The 14,422-nt window shown below is 50.4% G+C and overlaps 1 protein-coding gene across 1 annotated transcript in view; it reads left to right on the top strand.

The window, feature by feature from the left end:
• tln2b (talin 2b) overlaps positions 1-14,422 on the top strand; it is a 321,397-nt gene that overhangs the window by 108,126 nt on the left and 198,849 nt on the right. The window contains 2 exon segments of the mRNA XM_055662804.1: positions 10,671-10,824; positions 11,341-11,438. Coding sequence (XP_055518779.1) covers positions 10,689-10,824; positions 11,341-11,438 — 234 coding nt within the window. The 5' untranslated portion in view covers positions 10,671-10,688.

Raw genomic sequence — 14,422 nt, forward strand, 5'->3', positions numbered from 1 at the left:
TTCATTGCCTGCTTTATTATCTATGATGTGTAGGAAGGAACTGCAGATGCTGGTTTACACCAAAGATAGACACTAAAAGCTGGAGTAACTCAGCGGGTCAGACACCATCTCTGGAGAAAATTTCTCTGAAGAAGTTCCAGGTTGTGGCCCTCCTTCAGACTCGAGAGTCTTGTCCCGAAACATCACCCATTCCCTTTCTCCAGAGATGCTGTCTGACCCGCTGTGTTACTCCAGCATTTTGTGCCTATCTTTGGTTTAAACCAGCATCTGCAGTTCTTTCCTACACACGAGTACAATAATAATGTACTTAAGTCTCATATTGGAGAGAGTCAAGCTTGAGGGTTGGAACCATTTAATTTGGCATCAACTTTGTCTGATGTCGTGATTTTTATGCTCCATGGTAATGAGGCCTCGAGAGACATTGGTTTAGTTTAGTTGAGGCATTAAAGGGCCTGTCCCACTGTACGAGGTAAATCAAGAGTTCTCCCAAGTTTTCCCCTGATTCGAACTCGGAGAATGTCCGTAGCGGGTCCGTAGGAGTTCGTGGATGTCCCGTAGCGGCTCGTACGAGTAACGGTAGGTACTCGGGAAATCCGGTAAACTCGTGACGTTTTTTCAAGACTGTGAAAAATGTCCACGAGTTAAATATACTCATGCTACGAGACATTCACAAACTCCTATGGACCCGCTACGGACATTCTCCGAGTTTGAATCAGGGGAAAACTCGGGAGAACTCTTGAATCACCTCGTACAGTGGGACTGTCCCTTAAGGCAGTGGTGAAGAGAGAGCCCCAGAGATGTAACTCTAGACTCCCCGCACCCATTGAGTTCACCCCAGTCCCGGCTGTGGCCTTTGTCATGGCGTTCCATGTTCTTATCAAAATGCTTCATACACAGGGAGTTTCTGCTTCCAAACACCCTTGTGTTGAAGAGACGTCTCCCTCAAAATACCTGGGCCAGCACTGATCAGCTTGGAGCTCTGTCCTGCCCCCACCCACCACATCCCCTGCCACCCCTCCCCTATCCTCCCTGTCCCTCCCCTCCTCCTTTCCCCCTCTCTGTCCCTTCCCTGCCACCTCTCCTTTGCTGCCCCCTGTCCCCTCAACCCTGGCCTCTCCTCTTTTAATCTCTGCAGCCTCCCTTCTCCTCTCCTCCATGCCCCCTCCCATCCTGTCCCTTCCTAGCCCCTCTTTGGCTGTTTCCTGCCCCTCTACCCTCTCCTGCCTGCCCTATCCCCTGCCCCTCTCTCACTCCCTGCCCCCTCTCCTCCTGCCCTGGTCCAACCCTGCTCAACCCACTTCCCTCTCCTCTCCTCCTGTGCCCTCCGATGCTGCCTGACCCGCTGAGTTACTCCAACATTTTGTGTTTACCCCCCTGACCCTACTCTCTCCTGCCCCACCCTCTCCCTCCCCTCTCTCCTCACGTCCCCTCTCCCTCTTCCCTCTCCCCTCCACCTGCCTCGTCCCTCTCTCCCCTCTCTCTCTCCTCCCCTCCCCTCTCTCCCCCTTCCCACTCCTGCTGTCAGGCAGGGTGACAGATGCCTTTGGCTGGGCTCAGCATAGGCAGGAAGGTTGATTTTTGCCTGGTAGATGTTCCCCACTGATGGAGTAATGGCGCTGATCCAGAATGTGGCACCACCCCCGCTGACTTCCCCTTGCTCTTCCTCTGGCAACGCAAGAAAAGAAACAACAAAATTAGTAACAGGCACGATCCTGTCAACTATATTAAGGCCTGGACCTGTGAACGGCCTGCAGGGCAGTGCAGCAGCAGCCGGCCCACCAGCGTGGGCTTGTGATGGAATGGACAGTGGTGGAGGTGGACATATACACCGAGGCCGGCAGACTGGCTCAGGAACGAGTGAGGGAAGAGCACAGCTCTGCCAAGCGTTGGCGAGGAGGGAGGGAGCGAGAGAGGGGAGGAGGGAGGGGAGAAGGAGGCAGGAAGGGAAGGGAGAGGGAGGGAGGGAGAGGGAGGGAGGGAGGGGAGGGGAGGAGGGAGGGGGAAGGAGGCAGGAAGGGAGAGGAGGGAGGGAGGGAGGGAGGGGAGGGGAGGAGGGAGGGGAGAAGGAGGCAGGAAGGGAGAGGAGGGGGGGAGGGAGGGTGGGAGGGATTGGGAGGGGGGGAGGAGAGAGGGGGGGAGGCAGAATGAGCTGGTTTGGCCAATACAAATGTTCAGGGACAGGTTTTTCCCAGCTGTTATCAGGCAACTGAAGCATCCAACCACAACTACATAGCAGTGCTGAACTACTGTCTACCTCATTGGAGACCCTCGGACTATCTTTGATCGGACTTTTACCGCCTTTACTTTGCACTAAACGTTATTCCCTTATCATGTATCGATCTATACTATGAATAGCTCGATTGTAATCATGTATTGTCGTTCCGCTGACTGGATAGCACGCAACTGAAGCTTTTCACTGTACCTCAGTACACGTAACAATGAACCATCAAAAGGACAGGAAGTGCAGGAGTAACTGAGCGGTTCAGGCAGCAGCATCTCTGGAGAACATGGACAGGTGATGTTTCTGGTCGGGACCCTTCTCCGGACTGATTGCTGGGAGTAAGGGGAAGAAAGCTGGAAGAGAGGAGGGGCCTGGATGAAGCTGCAGGTAACAAGATGATAGAAGCGGTGAGCAGCGGGAATGACAGATAGGGAGCAATGAGAGAGAGTCTTGTGGCCACCACCATGCTTGTTAGTATCACAGGTCCCACCAACGCTGCCATCTTGCCCCAATCCCAACCCGCCACTCCCTCAGCCTCCACTGCCCCTGGCCCACCTGCTCCCCCAGACCCAGCCCAACAGCCCCTGGGGCAGCACGGTGGAGCAGCGGTAGAGTCGATGGTTCGATTCTGACTACGGGTGCTGTCCATATGGAGTTTGCACATTCGCCCCATGACCACGTGGGTTTTCTCAGAGTATTCCTGTTTCTCACACATTCCAAAGACGTATAGGTTTGTAGGTTAATTGGCTTTGATGAAATTATTTTAGTTTAGTTTAGAGATACAGCGTGGAAACAGGCCCTTTGGCCCATCTAGTCCGTGCCGACCAACAATCCCTACACACTAACGCTATTGTACATACACTAGGAACAGTTTACAATTTTTACCGAGTCAATTAACCTACACACCTGTACGTCTCGAAAACTGTAATTTGTCCCTAGTGTGCTGGATAGTACACACTAGTATATGGAGATCGCTGGTCGGCATGGACGCGGTGGGCCGAGGGCCTGTTACCGTGCTGTATCTCTAAACTAAAATAAACTAAAAAAAACTATGAATGCCCACCCCCTCCAACCGTAACCTGTCCCAATTGACATCCCCACCCCCCCATTGTTGCCTCTCCTCTCCTGTTAAACCCAACGTTGGTTAATAATCACCCTCAACTCTGCACACTTGGATAAATGGAACTGGTCCACGACAATGCTGAGAACTATATTCTGCACTCAGTATCTTCCCCTTTGCTTGTCCAATTGTACGGGCTTTGCTTGATTGTATTTATGCGCGGGATTATCTGATCTGTTTGGTTAACACTGTTTTCCACCGTACCTCTGTCCACCGTACCTCTGTGCATGTGACAATATTAACGAAAGCCGTTCTCATATCAGTCACAACTTTGGGTTCCAGTTGCCTTACAGATGGGAGCAGTGAGCCACTGTTCTCTGTCAAGGCAAGCGGGTTGTGTAACGCTCTGACATCCGCTGACCTTCTGCTCCCACTGCAGCTCTGTTTAAAGCACGTCCAGTTTGTCAGTCTCCACACGGACCCACAGCCCCCCATTCCTGGCACCATTCCCGCCAACCTCCCCCCTGCCTTTGTTTTCCCGGTCATTCCAGAATGTGGCCCCTGGCATGTGTCATGATTCTCTCTCCGTGCTTTGTGACAGCTCTCGGCCACTTGGTCCATTTGTGCTCCTAGCTTTAGCTGACTCAGTGTTTACACAGTTTCACCAACATGTATTAACATCTTGTGGCCTAGGCTCTCTGCTTCTGTCCCTACATTAACGTCGCCGTTCAGTTGCGACCACCTTGGTCAAGTGCTCAGTGGCGGGCGGGGTCCCTCCGTAACTTTCCAGCTCCTTTGTAGCTTCAACCCAGCGGTATGAACGTTGAATTCTCCAATTGTAGGTAACCTCAAACAAACTATACCCCCTCTCCCCCCACCCTCCTCCCTCCCCCCCCACCTTTCTCTCCCACCCCCCCCCTCCTCTTCCCCCCCCCCCACCTTTTTCCTCCCCTCCCCCCACTTTCTCCCCCCTCCCCCCACTTTTTCCCCCCTCTCCCCTCCCCCCCCTCCCCCCACTTTTCTCCCCCCCTCCCCCCACTTTCTCCCCCTCCCCCACCCTTTCTTTCTTCCCCCCCACCTTTCTCCCCCCCCCCCCCCACCTTTATCCTCCCCCCCCACCTTTCTCCCCCCTCCCACATGGAACACTCCAGCTTCTTCCCTACCGCTACTCTCCTCCCTCTGATTTCACCAATATAGATTCTTCAATTCTGTCTCGCACTTTCTGCTTTTATCTCAAGCCTCTGCTCTAACCATGTGCCTATCAACCCCCACCCCTCTCCTGCGTCCACCATACCTTGTCCTGCCTCCCCCCCACAATGTCTGGAAAATGCATTTGACCTGCAATGTCACCGCTCCCATGTTTTCCACAGATGTGCCCTGACCTGCTGACTTACTCCAACTTTGTGTGTCATAGTCATAGAGTGATACAGTGTGGAAACAGGACCTTCGGCCCAACTTTCCCACACCGGCCAACATGTCCCAGCTACACTAGTCCCACCTGCCTGCGTTCGACCCATATCCCTCCAAACCTGACCTATACATGTATTAATCACCATCTACATTTCATAAGTTCATAAGGTATAGGAGCAGAATTAGGCCATTCAGCCCATTCAGTCTACCCTGTCATTCGATCATGGCTGATCAATCTTTTCTTTTCAACCCCATTCTCCTGCCTTCCCCACATAATGGTTGATACCCGTACTAGAATCTATCTATCTCTGCCTTAAAATTATCAGTTGACTTGGCCTCCACAGCCGACTGTGGCAATGAATTCCACAGATTCACAACCCTCTGACTACAGAAATTCATCCTCACCTCCTTTCTAAAGGTACATCCTTTTTTTCCGAGACTGTGCCCTCTGGTCCTAGACTCTCCCACATCCTCTCCAAGTCCACTCTATCCAAGCCTTTCACTATTCAGCAAATTTCAATGAGGTCCCCTTCATCCTTCGAAACTCCAGCGAGTACAGGCCCAGTGCCGTTAAACGCTCATCATATGTTAAACCCACTCATCCCCGTGTCCATTCTCGTAAACCTCCTCTCCAACGGCAGTTCCTTGTTTCTACAACTTCCCAAGAGTTTGTTATCAGGAACAATTAACATTTTCTGCATTGTCATCCCTCTGTTTCAAATTTAGCCTGTGTATTGAAAGGCTCAGCAGGCCGGGCAGCATCTGTGGGGAATGAAACAGGTTTCCTCAGATGCTGTCCGAACCACTGACTGATTCCAGCATTTTCTGTTCCTGTGGATTTCCAGCATCTGCATTATGTTGCTGTTTTCATTCCCTGGTAGTGTGAATGTTGGGAGTTGAGGGCTCATCCCTGCTGAGGCCAGTGGTGATTCAAGATGAAATCTCTATCATTACTGTAAAAACACAGCACTGGTCTAGATCAGACCCACTGTGTCACAATTATGGGCCATTGCCTGAATCTTGCATCAGGGATGTTGATTAATCTTTCTCATCAAACCTATGCCGACTGGTTCTTTATTGCCCTACTCTGTGTAAAATACTCTGCATTCATCTCATGATCTGCTGCCTGAATTAATCAAATCATGTCTGAATACAGAAAGTATCTTTTAAATTCTTCATCAGAATCAGCCAGCAACACGAAACAGAGCCTGAAACATAGAAAATAGGTGCAGGAGTAGGCCATTCGGCCCTTCGAGCCCGCACCGCCATTCAATATGATCATGGCTGATCATCCAACTCAGTATCCTGTTAAAAATAGCCAATGGCCTCAACTACCTTCTGTGGCAGAGAATTCCACAGATTCACCACTCTCTGTGTGAAAAATGTTTTTCTCATCTCGGTCCTAAAAGACTTCCCCCTTATCCTTAAACTGTCAAGTCAAGTCACATTTATTTATATAGCACATTTAAAAAACAACTCTCGTTGGCCAAAGTACTTTACATTTGTTATAAGAATAGTATAAACAAAACAGACTACATACATATATACATGTAGCCCTCACTCAGAGGACGTCAGGAAAGGCTTGGGAGTATAGATAAGTCTTTAGTCTTGACTTAAAAGAGTCGATGGAGGGGGCAGTTCTGATGGGAAAGGGGATGCTGTTCCACAGTCTAGGAGCTGCAACCGCAAAGGCGCGGTCGACCCTGAGCTTATGCCTAGACCGCGGGATATTCAGCAACCCCATGTCGGCCGATCTGAGGGACCTGGAGGTGGAGTGGTGGGTGAGAAGACTTTTAATGTAGGAGGTAGCAAGCCCATTGAGGGCTTTGTAGACATAGAGGAGGGTCTTGAAATGTATACGGAACCACACAGTGTGTATTTATAAATATATATGATAGACACAAAAAGCTAGAGTAACAGTGGGACAGGCAGCATCTCTGGAGACAGGAGTCTGAAGAAGGATCTCGACCCAAAACGTTACCCATTCCTTTTCTCCAGAGTTGCAGGGTTCGATCCCGATTACGGGTGCTGTCTGTACGGAGTTTGTACGATCTCCCTGTCTCCCTGGGTTTCACAGTCTAGGGGCTGCAACCGCAAAGGCACGGTCGCCCTGAGCTTATGCCTAGACCGCGGGATATTCAGCAACCCCAAGTCGGCCGATCTGAGGGGCCTGGAGGTGGAGTGGTGGGCGAGAAAACTTTTTATGTAGTTGGGGGCAAGCCCAGGGATGAGCCCTCAACTCCCAACATTCACAGTTTGTAGACATGGAGGAGTATTTTGAAGTTTATACGGAACCGCACAGGGAGCCAGTGGAGAGAGGCCAGGATCGGGGTGATGTGGTCCCTTTTTCAGGTGCCCGTCGGGAGTCGCTGCGGCGTTTTGGACCAGTTGCAGGCAACTGTGCCCCCTTGTTCTGGACTTCCCCAACATCAGGAACAACCTTCCTGCATCTAGCCTGTCCAACCCCTTAAGAATTTTGTAAGTTTCTATAAGATCCCCCCTCAATCTTCTAAGTGAGGGCCTGAGTTGCATCAGCAGATTGGCTGGACTCCAGTTCATTCACAGCCTTCATGACCATGAAGAGGGCCTTGAGGGCCTGAGCTACAGAGCGATGTGATGTTATATTGTACAAGACGTTGGTCATTTGCAGCATCATGTACATTTTTGGTCATTAAGCTGGAAAGAGTGCAGAAAAGATTTACAAGGATGTAGCTGGGGCTGGGGGGAGAGAGGTTGAACAGGCCAGGACTTTAATCCTTGAAGTGCAGTCTCTTGCCCAGAGTTGGGGAATCGAGTGCGAGGACATAGGTTCAAGGTGAAGAGGAAAATATTTAATTGGAATCTGAGGGGTAACTTTTTCCACACAAAGGGTGGTGGGTGTATGGAACAAGCTGCCACAGGAGGTAGTTGAGGCTGGGACTATCCCAACGTTGAAGAAACATTTAGATACATACATGGATAGACAATAGACAACAGACAATAGATGCAGGAGTAGGCTATTCGGCCCTTCGAGCCAGCACAGCCATTCAATATGATTATGGCTGATCATCCCCTATCAGTACCCCATTCCTGCCTTCTCCCCATATCCCCTGACTCCGCTATTTTTCAGTGCTCTATCTAGCTCTCTCTTGAAAGTATCCAGAGAACCCGCCTCCACTGCCCTCTGAGGCAGAGAATTCCACAGACTCACCACTGTCTGTGAGAAAAAGTGTTTCCTCGTCTCCGTTCTAAATGGTTTGCTCCTCATTCTTAAACTGTGGCTCCTGGTTCTGGACAGGTTTGGAGGGATATGGACAAAGTGCAGGCAGGTGGGACTAGTGTAGCTGGGACATGCTGGTTGGTGTGGGCAAGTTGGGTCGAAGGGCCTGTTGCCACGCTGTATCACTCTATGACTATCACTGCAGTTTGGACAGCGTGGAGCATTGACAAGTTGATTGTTGGCCTTTGATGGATGTACGTAGAACATCACAGTACGTAGACAGGCTGAAGTTTGACACAATAAAGCTGGAGTAACCCAGGGAGCATCTCTGGAGAGAAGGAATGGGTGACGTTTCGGGTCGAGACCCTTCTTCAGATGAGTCAGGGGAAAGGGAAATGAGAGATATAGACGATGATGTAGAGAGATATAGAACAACAAATGAAACATATGCAATGGAGTAACAATGATAAAGTAAACAGGCCATTGTTAGCTGTTTGTTGGGTGAAAATAAGAAGTTGGTATGACTTGGGTGGGGTAGGGATAGAGAGCGAGGGGAATGCCGGGGTTATTCAATGGGTCTTGACCCAAAATGTCACCTATTTCTTTTCTCCAGAGATGCTGCCTGTCCTGTGGAGTCACTCCAGCTTTTTGTGTCTCTCTTTGGTTTAAACCAGCATCTGCAGTTACTTCCTACACAAGAACAGGCCCTTCAGCCCACAATGTATGTGCTGAACATGTTGCCAAGACCATCTTTTATCCACCTAAACAGAATCCATTTACATCCGTTCCCTGCATATCCTTTTACAGTCATAAATTTTCAGTTTAGTTTATTGTCCCGTGTACCGAGGTACAATGAAAAGCTTTTGTTGTGTGCTAATCAGTCAGCAGAAAGACAATACATGATTACAATCGAGCCATCCACAGTGTACAGATACATGATAAGGGGAACAATGTGAATAATGTTTAGTGCAAGATAAGGCCAGTAAAATCCGATCAAAGATAGTCTGAGGGTCTCCAATGAGGTTGGTGGTAGTTCAGGACTACGCTCTAGTTGAGGTTGGATGGTTCAGTTTCCTGATAACAGCTGGGAAGAAACTGAGCCTGAATCTGGAGATGTGCGTTTTCACACTTCTGTACCTTTTGCCCGATGGGAGAGGGAGTGGCCGGGGTGCGACTGGTCCTTGATGATGCTGCTGGCCTTGCCGAGGCAGCGCGATGTGTGAATGGAGTCAATGGAATGAAGGTTGGTTTGATTGATGGGCTGGTCTGCGTGCAAAACTGTCTGGAGTTTATTGTTGTTTTGGATGGAGCTACCATTGGCCAACGTGCCCACAACAACCAACCTACCCCATCCACGCCAGTCCCACCTGCCTGTGTTTGGTCCATATCCCTCTAAACTTGCCCTATCCATGTACCCATCTAAATGTTTCTTAAACGTTCAACGTTGCAATGTTTTTCCCCATCCAAACATCTCTTAAACCCCACTATCATATCTGATTGTATCACCTCTCCCGGCTGCATGTGCCTGGCACTGACCACCCTCAGTGTGAGCAGCGTTGTTAGTCATTTTCATTTCAGCTGGCACTAATATCTATTTATTATGGGGTGTTGGACAAATGGGCTCTTGTGCTGAGTGTGTAGGAAAGAACTGTAGATGCTGGTTTACACCGAAGATAGATTCACAATGACGGAGTAACTCAGTGGGACAGGCAGCATCTCTGGAGAGAAGGAATGGGTGACGTCTCATTTTGAGACCCTTCCTCAGACTGAGTCAGGGAAGAAGGAAACTGGAGATAGGGTAAGGTGTGAAAGGACAGATCAAAGCAGATGTTGATAAGGAGAATGATTCATTGTTAGCTGAAGGGAAGGTGTTGTGGCAGATAATCAGTAATATTGACCAGAAGGACAGTGAAACTCACCGAACTCGGGACGGGTGGGGATGGAGAGAGAGGGAAAGCAAAGGTTACTTGAAGTTAGAGAAGTCAGTGTTCATACCGCTGGGGTGTAAGCAGCCCAAGCAAAATATGAGGTGCTGTTCCTCCAATTTGCACTGGGCCTCACTCTGACAGTGGAGGAGGCCCAGGACAGAAAGGTCAGTGTGGGAATGGGAGGGGGAGATAAAGTGTTTGGCAACTGGGAGATCAGGTAGGCCGAGGCGGACTGAGCTGTGTGATAGCTGGTGACCAGTGGAGCCAGATGATCCGTAGGCCCAGTTACGATGGTTCTAACAACATATTGAACAGTAAAGGGACAGGCCCTTCGGCCCGCAGTGTTTGTGCTGATCATGATGCCAAGTTGGTGGATCGACACTGATCCGCCTCCATACCACCGTCCATTGTGACTGGAGCCCTTATTGCTTCACAGTCATTGTACCGTAGACTATTGGACACTTGGGGAAAGTAGGAAGACCCACTGTGGGCGGCACGGTGGCGCAGCGGTAGAGTCACTGCCTCACAGCGCTTGCAGCGCCGGAGACCCGGGTTCGATCCCGACTACGGGTGCTGTCTGTACGGAGTTTGTACGTTCTCCCCGTGAGCTGCGTGGGTTTTCTCCGAGATCTTCGGTTTCCTCCCACACTCCAAAGACGTACAGGTTTTTAGGTAAATTGGCTTGGTGGGCAGTGTTAATGTGCAGGGATCGCTGGTCGGCGTGGACACGATGGGCTGAAGGGCCAGTTTCCAGCCTCGCTCCGTTGATCCGAGGCCCATTAACCATGCTGTAGAGACGTGATGTAAAAGGGAGATTTGTATCTGTAGTGAAGTAACGCCTTTCTCCGCCAGGTGTGGTGAGTCTCCACGATGGTGGCCCTCTCGCTGAAGATCTGCGTCCGCCAGTGCAATGTCATCAAGACCATGCAGTTCGAGCCTTCCACGGTCGTGTACGACGCATGCCGCATCATCCGCGAGCGCGTACCAGAGGCACAAACCGGGCAAGGTCAGGCCACGGGGACCGGGAACGGGGGGGGGGGGGGGGGGGGGGCAGGGGGACAGTGGCGGAGGGAGGAAGGGAGGGGCGGGGAGGAGAGCAGGATGGGGATGGAGGTGAAGGGGCAGGGGATGGATAGATTCTTGATTAGTACGGGTGTCAGGAGTTATGGGGAGAAGGCAGGAGAATGGGGTTAGGAGGGAGAGATAGATCAGCCATGATTGAATGGCGGAGTAGGCTTGATGGGCCGAATGGCCTAATTCTGCTCCTATCACTGATGACATGAGAGAGGGGGACAAGCGAGGGATGGGGAAAGAGGAGCTGGGGACGGGATGGAGAGGGTGGGTAGTGATGGGGAGGGGTGGGGAGAGGGTGGAGCAGGCACGTTGCAACATTTTGTAATGAGCCGTGTGTAATGAGAGGAACAGGCAAGGTGACGTGTCGTCCACCGCGTGCACACACGTGTCCATACGTGCACACGGACTGACCAACTGACCTGCAGCTTCTCTTCCCTCCTGCCTCCAGCCTCCGACTACGGCTTGTTCCTGTCGGATGAGGATCCCAGGAAGGGGATTTGGCTGGAATCCGGCCGCACCTTGGACTACTACATGCTCCGCAATGGGGTAAGTCTCACCCCAACAGGGGTAATGATGGTACACGGGGTAAACATGTACACGGGGTAAACATGTACACGGGGTAAACATGTACACGGGGTAAACATGTGCACGGGGTAAACACGTACACGGGGTAAACACGTACACGTGGGATAAACACGGTACACGGGGTAAACATGTACATGGGGTAAACATGTACACGGGGTAAACATGTACACGTGGGATAAACACGGTACACGGGGTAAACATGTACACGTGGTAAACACGTACACGGGGTAAACATGTACACGGGGTAAATACGGTGCACGGGGTAATCATGTACACGGGGTAAACATGTACACGGGGTAAACATGTACACGGGGTAAACATGTACACGGGGTAAACATGTACACGGGGTAAACATGTACACGGGGTAAACATGTACACGGGGTAAACATGTACACGGGGTGTACACGGGGTAAACATGTACACGGGGTAAACATGTACACGGGGTAAACACGTACACGGGGTAAACACGTACACGGGGTAAACACGTACACGGGGTAAACATGTACACGGGGTAAACATGTACACGGGGTAAACATGTACACGGGGTAAACACGTACACGGGGTAAACATGTACACGGGGTAAACACGGGGTAAACATGTACACGGGGTAAACATGTACACGGGGTAAACATGTACACGGGGTAAACACGTACATGGGGTAAACATGTACACGTTTAGATGTGTAGGTGGTACACATGGGGTAACATGTACACGTGGTAAACATGTACACGGGGTAAACATGTACACGTGGTAAACATGTACACGTGGTAAACATGTACACGGGGTAAACATGTACACGGGGTAAACATGTACACGGGGTAAACATGTACACGGGGTAAACACGTACACGTGGTAAACATGTACACATGGGGTAACATGTACACGTGGTAAACATGTACACGGGGTAAACGGTGCGTGGGATAAACACGGTACACGGGGTAAACACGTACACGGAGTAAACATGGAAGGTGAAGGGGGCGCTGTTCTGGCGGCAGCCATGGCAGCAGCGCGTCAGCCTTTCAATTTTATTTTTTATTTTTAGTATGTTTTAAAGTGTGTATTTAGTGGGGTTTTTTGTGTTTTGTGTGGGGGGTGGTGTGGGTGGTGTAAGGGGGAAACCGCTTCGGTCGCCTCCTCCATGGAGAGGCGACTTTTTCCAGGTCGCGTCCCCCGTGGCCTACCATCAAGTATCGGCGAGGTCTTTCCCGGAGACGTGCCCGGGGCTTCAGCGGCAGGCGCAGCGTGGACTCGGCGTGGAGCGGGTGAGCCCTCGCTGGGGCTCGCCGGAGGGGAGTGCTCCGTTTCACTGGCCCGGGGCAGCCGGCAGCCTGAAGTCGCAGCCTGAAGCCGCGGTCTGCAGAGTTCCAGCTGCTGCGGCGTCTACAGCACGGGAACCCTCGTGGGGGACCAGGGGGAAGAAGAAGCCGCCATTGCCGGCCCGCGGATAACTTCTATCGCGGGGCCGGCATGGACTCACCATCACCCCTGGAGGGGAGCTTCGACCGCCGGCCCTGCAGTCTACGGTGCTTCTGGCTGCGGCGGAGACTTTAAATCTCAACCGCCGGCCTGCGGCCTACACAATCTTGAAGCCGCGGTCTCCGGTGAGGAAAGACCGATCCTGGACTGGACTCTGGACTCTGGTCTTGTCCACGGGGGGGGGGGGGAATGGAGGAGGACGGCCAAAATTTTTTGTGCCCTCCACCACAGTGATGAATGCTGTGGTGGATGTTTATGTTACATGTTGTGTCCTGTTTATGCATTTTATTATTTTGTTAACCCATCTTTATGCTTTGTATGGAACTGATTTTTAAATTATGTAAAGCACTTTGGGGTCAATGAAAATTGACTATAAATGTGCTATATAAATAAACTTATTATTATTATTATTATTATTATTAACATGTACACGGGGTAAACATGTACACGGGGTAAACATGTACACGGGGTAAGCATGTACACGGGGTGAACATGGAGGGGGCTGGGGTGATGAAATGTGTGGGAAGGAACTGCAGATGCTGGTTTAAACTGAAGATAGGCACAAAAACACCAGGACGGGGAAAAACACTAACCAGTCTCTAGATAACCATATAACATATAACCATATAACAATTACAGCACGGAAACAGGCCATCTCGACCCATCTAGTCCGTGCCGAACACATAATCTCCCCTAGTCCCATATACCTGCGCTCAGACCATAACCCTCCATTCCCTTCCCATCCATATAACTATCCAATTTATTTTTAAATGATAAAAACGAACCTGCCTCCACCACCTTCACTGGAAGCTCATTCCACACAGCTACCACTCTCTGAGTAAAGAAGTTCCCCCTCATGTTACCCCTAAACTTCAGTCCCTTAATTCTCATGTCATGTCCCCTTGTTTGAATCTTCCCTACTCTCAGTGGGAAAAGCTTTTCCACGTCAACTCTGTCTATCACTCTCATCATTTTAAAGACCTCTATCAAGTCCCCCCTTAACCTTCTGCGCTCCAAAGAATAAAGCCCTAACTTGTTCAACCTTTCTCTGTAACTTAGTTGCTGAAACCCAGGCAACATTCTAGTAAATCTCCTCTGTACTCTCTCTATTTTGTTGACATCCTTCCTATAATTTAGGCGACCAAAATTGTACACCATACTCCAGAATTGGCCTCACCAATGCCTTGTACACTTTTAATATTACATCCCAACTTCTATAATGCTCTGATTTATAAAGGCCAGCACAACAAAAGCTTTCTATACCACCCTATCTACATGAGATTCCACTTTCAGGGAACTGTGCACAGTTATTCCCAGATCCCTCTGTTCACCTACATTCTTCAATTCCCTACCATTTACCATGTACGTCCTATTTTGATTTGTCCTGCCAAGATGTAGCACCTCACACTTATCAGCATTAAACTCCATCTGCCATCTTTCAGCCCACTCTTCCAACTGGCATAAATCTC

This window comes from Leucoraja erinacea, chromosome 36 (assembly GCF_028641065.1).
Source record: "Leucoraja erinacea ecotype New England chromosome 36, Leri_hhj_1, whole genome shotgun sequence".
NCBI classification, from domain to species: domain Eukaryota; kingdom Metazoa; phylum Chordata; class Chondrichthyes; order Rajiformes; family Rajidae; genus Leucoraja; species Leucoraja erinaceus.